Source organism: Anthonomus grandis, chromosome 15 (assembly GCF_022605725.1).
Source record: "Anthonomus grandis grandis chromosome 15, icAntGran1.3, whole genome shotgun sequence".
Lineage (NCBI taxonomy): Eukaryota > Metazoa > Arthropoda > Insecta > Coleoptera > Curculionidae > Anthonomus > Anthonomus grandis.
Genome location: NC_065560.1, coordinates 10,191,546 through 10,203,436, shown reverse-complemented (window position 1 = coordinate 10,203,436; position 11,891 = coordinate 10,191,546). Strand labels below are relative to the sequence as shown.

The 11,891-nt window shown below is 35.7% G+C and overlaps 1 protein-coding gene across 1 annotated transcript; it reads right to left on the bottom strand.

Annotated features, from left to right (window-relative positions):
- Window positions 1-5,430: 5,430 nt before the first annotated feature.
- On the bottom strand, window positions 5,431-6,948 carry LOC126744844 (rRNA methyltransferase 3A, mitochondrial). The gene has a single exon (XM_050452402.1). It carries the CDS (start codon window positions 6,817-6,819, stop codon window positions 5,608-5,610), a length of 1,212 nt encoding a protein of 403 aa, XP_050308359.1. The 5' UTR covers window positions 6,820-6,948; the 3' UTR covers window positions 5,431-5,607.
- Window positions 6,949-11,891: the final 4,943 nt, after the last annotated feature.

Below are 11,891 nucleotides of genomic sequence, written 5' to 3'. Positions count from 1 at the left end.
TCATAATCATTGATATGTATATTTAATAGAAATATCATTGATCTAAAGGATATTATTCTTAGTTTATAGAGCAAGCGCAGTAAGGATTGTTATGTATTTTATAGTTTTTAGTCAACGTACTTCATGTATAAGAAGCAAATATCTTCAAGGAAATACAAGCATAGTACAAAATAGGAAAGCTTGTGTTAAAAATTGGTTACATGGTATACATAAGGGTAAACGAAATGTATGAGTCGACCACAGAAATCAATGTGGTTCTCAAAATTGGAAATTCTAACATTTTTACGGTATCTATACTCTCAAGGCAATAATAGCTAGAGGATAATTCAAGAGAACCACATTACGTTGCTCAAATGATCCATTGCAATTTAATTGGGATTGCTGTCACACTAGAGGGTTTAATTATATCCACATCTTTCCTCCAATATTTAACCATCAACAAGCGAAAGACAAGTCATCAGCGAAGTTAAACTGGACCGTGCAGAACCTGCTTCTACAGCATTTAACCTTTCTTCTTGGGCACCCACTATACACACGATTGATGTGATTTGCATAAATGTGCTTATTGTTAGCTTTGACAAACTCTCCTAAAATTATTTGTATTTTCCACAATCTGATGTTTAACATTTGATTAATTGGTGTCTAATGACGAATTGTATCATATGGGTCAGATCACAATTATTTATTTCAGGAGCAATACAGGTATTTTTTATGACAGCATTTCTATCTTTAATCATCTCCCTTTGTTTATTAAAAACTTGGCTTTGCCTAGAATTTTCAAAAGACAGTTAAAGAGATCGCTGGCTGCTAAGACCTATTACTCTGTTGACTCTCTAATTTTTTCATGATGCTCCTTTTTTAATCTTAATTTAAAATCTCACGATTTTTTTGCAGTTATTTTATTTTTTTCAGATTGTGGAAGATCGATGCTCTTTTATTTATAAACCTGTTGTTTCTATAACCTCTTCAGACCCCAGGTATCATAGATGATACGTTGAGATTTTATTTTCTCAAAGCGCGCATTAATATTTCGCTCGGAACCAGACGTATGTTTACGTTTGGACTTGTGGACGTGTTTCTTGGACCATGGTTTTAAGTAGATATAAACGTAAGTATAGAAAAATTAATTATTTTGTTTTGTTTATAGTATAGCTTATAGCTTGCAGAATTACGATTTAATAAAAAATTGTGAAAAAAGTCAAAATTTCGGATGATTTGGAGAGTTTTAGTTAAGGTATCATTGGTGATATCTTATGATTCTACCGATTCAGACATATATTATATTATTATTTTTTAGTTGATAAACACTACTTTTAGTTTTTATTTTTTGATAATAATATTTTTGTTTTAGGACCTTTAACACAAAAGGATGGGTAAGAAAGGTAAAGGTCGTTCTTTCGAGACTACTTCTGATGATATAAAAATGTTTTTTGGAGTGTCGATATTAATGGGAATTTACGGACTTCCAAGAATTCGGATGTTTTGGTCCAGAGAAATGAGGGTTCCCATGATATCTGATAATATTACCAGAGACCGATACTTTGGTTTGCGCTGTCATCTAAAACTTGTAGAAGATGACAAGATATCAAGGCAGCAAAGGAGTTTAGATAGGTTTTGGAAAGTAAGGCCAATGCTTGACAGAGTTTTGAAAGGATGTAGACAAAATAAACGTACTGAGGCGGCATCAATCGACGAACAGATGATACCATTCCATGGTAAAGTAATAATGCGACAATTTGTGCGTAGAAAGCCTGAACCAGTAGGCATTAAGAATTTTGTAATGACAACACCAACTGGAATTCCTTTGAATTTTTACTTGTACGAAGGAAAGGGCTCATCACTAGAGTCAGCGCTCACTCCTGTACCAGAGAAGCTTGATATAGGTGGCAGAATGGTACTTAAACTAACTGACACTTTACCAGCTTTACCAGCTGGTATTTCAGTTTACATTGACAGATATTTAACATCTATTCCACTAATAGATGCATTATTGTCCCCCTAACAGGAACCATGATGCTAAATAGGCTTCCAAAAAACGCAACATTTTTAAAAGATAACGATTTAAAAAAATCAGGTAGAGGTTCCCATGACCAGTTGGTAAGACAGGATTCCAACGTCAATTTAGTTAAGTGGTTTGATTCGAAACCTGTACGCTTTGCTTCATCATCTACTGGCGTTGAGCTACTAGGAACATATTCACGTTGGTTAAAAACCGAAAATAAATACATAACAATAAATCAGCCTGCAATAGTAAATGAATGCAATTTAAAAATGGGAGGGGTGGATCTACTGGACAGAGTAATTGGAAAGAATCCTATGCGTGCTCGAACAGACAAATGGACGATTCGAACCATTTATCACTTTTTTGATTTCTCAATTGCTGCTAGCTGGTTAGAATACCGAGATAATGCTATGTCTTTAAGTCATGCAAAGAAGGATATTATGGATTATCTTGATTTTAAACTCTCGCTGCGTAAATCGTTAATTCATTCTGCTAATGAAAGCAAAAATGAAGAAAATAATATTGAGGAAGAAGAAGATGAATTACCAACTTCTCGCAAGCAAAGAAAAGTTGAGCCCGTACCAGACAAGAGAGACAGAGAAAAAGGAAATAAGCATTTACCTACTTTCATGAAGAACCAGCAAAAAATCACGATCTACATGTCGAAAACCTGGCTGTGGAAAATTAACATTTGCAAAATGCACCTCCTGCAATATTTTTCTGTGTTGTAGCATTAACAGAAATTGTTTTGAGTTATTTCATATATCTTAACTAATATAATATTTATAATATATATAAAGTAACTCAATTAATTAGTTCGACAAAAATTAATAAGTTCGACTTTTATTTGTATTGATATAATCCCAATTCATATAATGCAATGTGTTTTTTGTAAATTTCATGTAATAAACTCTTGGGTCTGAAGAGGATAAGTATAATTTATGTTCTTATGTAAATTATGTTTATATATTATGTTCATATTTTGAGCATCAATTTGAATTTTTAACACTTTTTTTAGGTTTTCACTTTTATACTCTGTGAGTAGATTTGACTTTTATTATCACTTAGTCTGATGCTTAGGTTGCATGGTTTTTGTATAAACATAATAAAATATAGATGAAATTTCTTATTAAAAGGATTGAGCAAATTTAAAAGTAAATTTGAGTAAATGTAAAATCAAAATTTGTATGCCTCGTAAAAGGCATAAAAAAATACAAAATAATGGGAATTGATTCAATTTAAAGTGGCTTACCTACTATATAACCGCCACACTAAAAATTCATGAATTGTAGAGTATAGATTAAAGCAAAAATTTGTAGATAATTCAAAATTTGTAAAGCTGTTATTTCTAAATTCCAATGTAAATCTAAAAGTACTCTTCTTCGATTATGTCTTAAAATAACTTTTATGATTACAGACTAAGTAATAAATCACAATGACAGAATTAAAATGCCCTGTCTGTATAAAAAGGATTTATTTAAACAATATAAATAGATAATAACTCACAATATTAGGAAATAATTATTATGATCAGTGTAATTGTAACTTTTATATATACAATGTTTTTAAGATATGAACATAACAAACTATGTTCGTACAAACATTTTGTGGAAATTGCATAAAATATCAGTCTATAGTCTTCGAATATTCAAATTATAGATAATGAGGGAATCCAGCCTCAAGCAATTTATGTTTTTTAGATTCCATAGCCAAATGCTTCTTAACTTTTGCCCAAATCAATAATCCCCAACATTCAAACTGCCAATACATATCATTAGTGAATCAAGTATAGGAGCATTCAATTCTTTAGCAATGTTATAGGATTATTCATTTATTTTTTCAGTTTCACCCCAAATAATTAAAATTAACAGAAAAGTATAAAACTACAGGTAACTCAGCAATTGAACTGTCTGCATCTGTGGCATACCCATGCTCATCATTTGCACTTGTAAATGGGTCTCTGACCACCACTTTATCTGAAAAAAAAAATTGTGAAGTTCTTCTTCTCAGTTAAAATTTCTTGAAAAACTTGATAAACTTAAATGAACTCCACAACTGCTCCAGAGTATCTTGGTATCCCAGAGGTTGGTGCAACCCTTTGTTAGTAGCATTTTCTTCACAAGCAACTCCACTAGATGTTCTAACTATTGCACCAGATTAGTTGGTTCACTACTGTTATCTCAAATTATTATTAACGGTATTGATTCCTTAGGATAAAATGCATTATCTTCTAGTACTTACAAACTTTAATTCTGAACAATAAGATTTTTCAATAAATTTGCAATGTTATGAACTTCTGTAGGTTAGAGACATTAAGACAATTGATATGGAATTGGTTAAGTTTAAGAGTGAACCAATTATACATCCAAGTAATGCAGTAAGCCAATAAATACAGTAAGGGAGAAACTTAGTGTGATTTTTTTCCAGTAATATAAGCTGGGTCTATATAATAAATGCTTACTGGTAAAATCAGCATCAAAAAAGTTGGAGATATGAAAATTGTTATGCTGGTAACTGTGAATTTAAATTCAAAACTACTGTGATGTTATTCACAGTCCCACACAATCATTCACAATCCCAGAGGTTGGTGCAACCCTATGTTAGTATCATTTCTTCACAACCAACTTCATTAGGGGTTCTACTTATTGCACCTAGATTAGTTGGTTCACTTATGTTATCACAGATTATTGGTAATGATATAGATTCCTTAGGAAGAAATACATTATCTTCTGCTACTTAAAAACTTCAGTTTTGAACAATAGAAGATTTTTCAATAAACTTGCCATATTATGCTTATCTAGATGATTTAGAACTTACCTTCTATAGGTTAGAGAGATATTAAGACAATTGATATGGAATTAGTTAAGTTTAAGAGTGAATCAATACTTATACATCCAAGGAAGGCAGTAAGCCAATATAGCAAAGGGAGGATCTTAGTAAAATTGTTCTCCAGTGATAGCTGGTTCTACATAATGAATGCATACTGATAAAGTCAGACTCAAAAAAGTTGGGGATATTATAGAATTTGTAATGCTGGTAACTGTGAATTTCAATTCAAAACTACTGTGAAGTTATATATTAGACTTAAATTATTGCAAAATTAAAATATAGGAGTAAGTGACCAGATATGGATTGAAACTATAAGAATTTTAAGCTTTTTAATAAATACTTAATTAAAACGATGCCATTTTAGTGTTTAGGTTTTCACCTAAACTTCTAGTTAGGTATAACAATTCTAAAATTCACAATATTACAATCGTAAACTTTTTCTATTTGTCAAAACTTTTTTAATTAAAAGATCAATTTTCTCTTATGAATTATGTATTTTATATTAATTATAATATTTATTATAATTAATTTGTATTTATAGCAATTATAATGAGTACAGAAGAAGTAATAAATCACAATGGCAGAATTAAAACAACCTGTTTGTATAAAGGTGATTTATTTAAACAATATAAATAGATAATAGTTAACAGTTTTTTCAAATAATTATTATGAACCATGTAACTGTAATCTTTTAAGACACAAACATAAAAAAATATGTTCATTCAACCATTTTTTGGAAATTGCATACATCAGTCTATAATTGCAGAATACTCAAATTAGAGATAATGAGGGTGTACAGCCTCAAGCTTTTCATCTTTTTTTAGCTCCATAGCCAGCTGCCTCTTTATTTCAAAACCAATAACCCCCAAAGCAGTCCCAACATTTAAACTGTCAATACCATTAGATAATGGTACATTCAGTCTAACCCCATCGAATTCTTTAGCAAGCTTATAGGATTGTTCATTTATCCCTTCAGTTTCACCTCCAATAATTAAAACTATATGTTTTTGAGAATTAAAGTTAACAGAAAAGTATGGAACTACAGGTAACTCAGCAGTTATGCTGTCTGCATTTGTTAACTGGGTATCTGAAGACACCACATTATTATCTGCAATGAAAACTTGTGAATTCTTTGGAATTTTCTGCTTAAGCTCATCCCAGTTGAGGTTCCTAGAAAAATGTACTTTAAAGTGAGCTCCACTGCTGCTCCGGAGTACCTTGGAATCCCAGAGATTGGTGCAACCTTTTGTTAATAGCATTTCTTCACAACCAACTCCACTAGAGGTTCTAATTATTGCACCTAGATTAGTTGGTTCTCTAATGTTATCACAAATAATTGTTAATGGCAGATATTCTTTAGGATGAAAAGCATTATCTTCTGGTACTTGAAAAATGCCCATAATTCCTGGATTGGTGGTCAGGTCTGACCACATTTGGATTTCTCTATAAGGCATTTTGTATAATTTACCTTTTTTTGGTAAGTAGGGCTTCAGGCACTCAATATCCTTAACCCGACTAAATAATATGCATTCAAATTTGCAATTTGCTTCTAAGGCCTCCTTAATGAGTCTTTTACCCTCAAGCAGTACAAGATTCTTGGATTTCCTTTGTGTTTTAACTTGTGACATCATTTTTAAAATCTTAGGGTCGTTGTTTTCCAGTTTGGTATAACATAGATTCCCCTCATTGTCGATAATTATCTCTTCAGCAGGTTTATTGAAGTTATGAGTAAATTTAGTCTTAAATTCCCCTTTTTTCGCAGGCTTAATAACTAGGGCTTCTGGTGAATTTTTTAGTGGCTTAAATTTCGGATGCCTATTGATAGGCTTCGCAGGTTCCGTAAGAGGTTCCAGAGAACTTTCATTTGAGAGAGGTTCAATTTTTCTTAGACCTGTTGTAGGCTTCTCGGCGGGAAACGTCTGACTGAAGCGAGGCAAACACCTGATCTGTTGACGGAACGATATAAGATTTTTAAATAAATTTGCCATATTATGCTGACTAGATGACTTAGAACTTTAAGGAAAATGCCCGATTTTTATATTCAAAAGAAAATGTAGAAAAATGCTAAAAAAACGATGACAGTCGGCACATAACATAACACATAACCCTACTTTTGAATTCAAACAAAACTTGTGGATAGTCAAGTTCGTTGTTGTAGTTGGTTCTGGTTAAGCGATTTTATATTTAACCGGTCTTAGGCGGTCTCTAGACGGTCAATAATATTGCGCAATACTCTGAATGGTCAAGGGCCAATATTGAAGTTTGCGCAATGATTTACCAACACATTGAACTGGTCTAAATTTTAGTGTATAATATGTTTTGATTAAATCGTTTAGAGATAATTTTTCAGTACAAGGTATCCATTCAGTCGTACGGAGGAAAAAAGCGTATTTTCTGTTCCGAGATATCGTAATGTTATTGAAAAGACGCTAAAAAGGTGGAATAGTTCCTCTCATACTTGTATTTTTTTCTCCGGGGAGGGCCGGGGTAGAATAGCCCTCCGGTACGCTCTGCCTGTCGTAAAAGGCGACTAAAAGAGTAACCCCTTTGGTGGTAGATGTTGTCCACTTGCATCGCCCGGTTCAATACCACCACATAGGACTTAGGCGGCGTGAAGTGGTTTCATGGAACTCACGTTTCGCCGCCATGTCAATTGTCCGGTTTCCAAAGGGGAAATGGAGAAGAAAAGTGAATGCATGATGGCGCCCTCACGACCAAAACTTTCCGGAGGTAAACTCGCCTCCCATTTGGATCTCCGGGTGGAGGCTGGTCGGGGGGCTCCATCAGGCGGATCAAAAAGCCTAAAAATCAATTTCTGCAACATCAGAGGCCTAAACACCAATATTAATGCAGTACACCAACACCTGCAATCAAATAAGCCTCACATTCTGGCATTGGCAGAAACAAAGGTGAAACCTTCAAATGTTCACCTCATTTATCCTGGATACGATCTACACACCCCATTTCAACTAAACTTTTTATTGGCAGTATTTGTCAAGAACGATTTGAGTTGTCAGCGGGAGGAAACGCTTGAACCTGCGGACTTCGACGTCATGTGGTTCAAAATAATAGCCAGTGGTGCCACGAAATTTATCTGCTGTATCTACAGACTACCAAGCGACACCCAATATAGACGGCTCCTTTTGAACCTGGTTGATTGCATTAACCATCTGCAAATTGACTACCCAAGCGCAGAAATCATCGTCATGGGTGATTTTAACGTTCACAATATCAACTGGCTGCGCTTCTGCAACAAGAACGACGATGAAGGACGAGAAGCTGAGCTATTTGCCACCGTATGCGGGCTTACGGCAGCCAGAATACCCGATCGAGACGGCGAGTTCGCGAGTCTCCTAGATCTGGTCTTGGCTTCAGACCCTGACTCGTACACAGTTTCAGTACATGCCCCCCTAGGAACATCGGACCACAAATTGATAACAGTCTCTTGCCAGTTGGAGGTTAAAATGCAGGATCCTCCGATGCCGCGGAAAGTATGAAACTATAAATCAGCAGAGTGGAACCATCTTCGGGAATTTTATCGCTCATTCCCTTGGAAAGAAGTCTGCTTTGGAACCAATAACATCTCAGAATGTGCAAACCAAATTACAGAGACGATTTTGGCAGGAATGGAAGCTTATATCCCTTTTTCTACTAAATACGGATCAAACAACAAGCAATGGTTTAACCTGAATTGCAAAAAGGAAGTAAGCACTAAAAACGCAGCATATTGCAAATGGCGTCAACATCCTTCCATCGAAAATCGGAGGAACTTTTTAGCCTCCAGAAATAGCTGCAAGCGAATTATTGATGAATGCAAAGAGAGTCACAACAACAGGATCAAAAACAAACTGCTAAACTGCCCAAATGGAACAAAATCTTTCTGGTCGGTATCGAAAGCCGTTAGTCAAGGATTTGCTAAGTCGGCCTTGCCACCCCTAACAGCAGATGATGGTTCTATCGCGGTAACAGCAAGGGAAAAAGCCAACTTATTGGGTAAACTCTTCGCGTCCAATTCTACTCTGCACTCGCAAGGCAAAACACCGCCATATTTACCAAGGGTGAATTCATCGATGGGACAAATTTCGTTTCCCCAACGAATTATAAATAAAATTCTTAAAAGCGTAGATACCAACAAAGCTTCTGTACCCGATGGAATTCCAGCCCTAATACTAAAACGTTGTGCAGACGAATTGACTCCTCCCTTATGTAGACTGTTCACGGCATCGTATAAGCAGGGCCAATTTCCAATAAGCTGGAAAACTGCTCGAGTGTAAGCTGTACCCAAAAAGGGTAAGAAGACGATGCCCTCCGGTCGGGCGGTAATTGCTCGATTGCACTAGTTCCAGTAATATCGAACATTATGGAGAAAGCAGTCAACCAACAACTGTTAAGATATCTGGAATCATCTGGACTAATCAGTGATCATCAATACAGCTGCCGAAAGCTTAGATCTGCCGGCGATCTTCTGGCCTACGTCACACACTTGTGGACGGAGGCCATGGAGAAGCACGGCGAGTCCCGTTCAGTCGCTCTTGACATTTCCAAGGCATTTGACAGAGTGTGGCATGAGGGACTACTAACCAAGCTCTCCTCAATCGGCATACAAAACTCATTATTGAATTGGATCAAAAGTTTTCTTGAACAAAGAACAATCCAAGTAGCCGTCGATGAATACCTCTCCGACAAATTTAACATTAACGCTGGAGTCCCTCAAGGATGCATTCTATCCCCCACCCTTTTCTTGGTATATATCAACGATTTGCTAGGAACCACTGTCAATCCAATCTTCAGCTTTGCGGATGATAGCACACTTATTTCCACATTTAAGTCCGCCAAACCAACGACAGCCGCAAGTTCTCAGAATCTTAGGCAACAACAAGTAGCTTCAACCAACAACGATATTAGAGCAATCTTGGATTGCTTGGATGGGGCGATAACAATTTGGTCTATTTTAACGCTAAAAAAATGCAGGCTGCAGTATTTACGATGAAGACTAACCTTAGTGGCCCGGAGCTGGTTATGGCAGGGAAAACATTGCCAATGAAATCATCTTTACATCTTCTAGGAGTCGAAGTCACCAACAGTGTGTCCTGGCATGACCACGTTGCCGAGGTCGCCAGAGCGGCTTCCAAAAAACTCGGAGTGCTTTTCAAAACGAAAAAACTATATACACCAGAACAGCTGCTGACTCTTTATAAGGCTCAAATATGCCCTTCCCTCGAGTATTGCTCGCAGGTCTGGAGCTCTGCACCCAAGCATAGTTTAAACCTGCTGGATTCTATACAGAAGAGAAGTATTCGTCATATCGACAAACCAGAACTGACAAAGATTCTGGATAGTCTGGAGCACAGGAGAAAGGTGGCTGATCTCTGTTTATTCTACCGTTATTATCACGGTAAGTGCTCCTCTGAGCTGGCAGGCCTGATTCCACCCAGGGCTGTTCCGGCAAGAAGGACGCGTCTAGCAGTTGCGGCTCATCAACATCGAGTCCACTTGCCTACCCCAAGGACGTCGCTGTATCGAGACTCATTCATCTGGAGAACATCTTCTTTGTGGAACGGGCTTCCACCTCACATATTTCCCGACACATACAACTTACAGCGATTCAAGATAAATGCCCACAAATATCTTCGCGCAAGCACCACTCCAAGAGTGACATAGGACATTCCTCTTGTGCTTGTGTTTACCATAAAAAAAAAAAATTGTTTTTCAATCAACGGTGTAACCAAGTCCAGTAATTTATAAAATTTTGCCAAGTCCAATCATACAAAATTGTTAAAGTCGTTTAGGGCCAAATTATAAACCGGGTAGTAAAGTGTCTGGAAAAGTTATCCTGCTGGTAACAACAGAAATTGAATTATGAACTTCTTATTCGTCTTACCAGCAGGATAATTCTTGCTTACCAGTAGAATTAAAGTTAGCAATAGGAAAAAACAGCGTATAAAAGGTTTACCAGAAAATTTATAACCTCAAATTTTTCAAAGAGTTGGAGCTTGCATAGCTTTTCAAGAAGTTTGTGTATAATATTCTAAATTTTGTTCTTAATCTGTACTTTGTTATATTTCATCTGGTTAAATCTCTCTTTATTTAATATGATAATGCCCGACTTAAGGTTACACCCTTCCCTCACCTGCCTTTCTTTGCTGGCTATGCCACTGTTATGTGACTAAGAAATGAAAAGAAAACATACATCTAAAAAATCCCATATAGGAACTTCGACTTTGAGCCACCATATTTTGTCTCATATCTTGAAGGCAGTCCCTTAACAATTTGTGTTATTAAATTAAATTAAAAAAAATTCGAAGATTATTCAGGGTTCGAACCACCCCTGACATAGGGTTTTTTACATTAAACTCTGCTGGTAATTTTCCCCAGGCCTGACCTTTTTCTTTTCCAGATGTTGCATCAGTCTTTTTTGATTCAATTGTACCTGCATATTGACTTATTAAATTACAGGGCAAAATGACTTCTGTGTCAGGAAAGTTTACCGACCTCTATTTTTATCAGGTTTTTGAGACATCCTTTAAAAAAATGATTAAAAAAAATTGATTAAAATTCTACCAAATTCACTACACAATATACAGTTTCTAAAAAGCTGTGTACTGCGATTCAGTGGCAAATGTCTGGTGGGATACTTACAACCAATTAGCAAAAATGCAAATACGTATTAATACTAGTACTAACAGAAATAATGTCGGATTTGGCACAAAACAAGTATACAAGTACCTTTAACTACTATTAAAAATTAAAAACCAAACACCTCCATTATTTTCTTTTATTTTATTTATTTTTTCAGGACCGGATATTCATAACCCTAATCTTTCTTTTTTTCTTAAGATTACTATACCGGCCACAACAATGATGTTGTTGCCAAACTATAAACCTTCTGCTACTTAACAACGGGTTAAAATTTGGTTCATAATTCCTCCTACAGCTATTGGTAGGTTTACCGAGAGGATAGAATTTATCTCCCTGATAACACACAGAAACTTTACCAGCTGGTCTGTAATTTGGCCCTTGTCCTAGTTAATGCTAAGTCTTTTAAAACATATTCATTAGT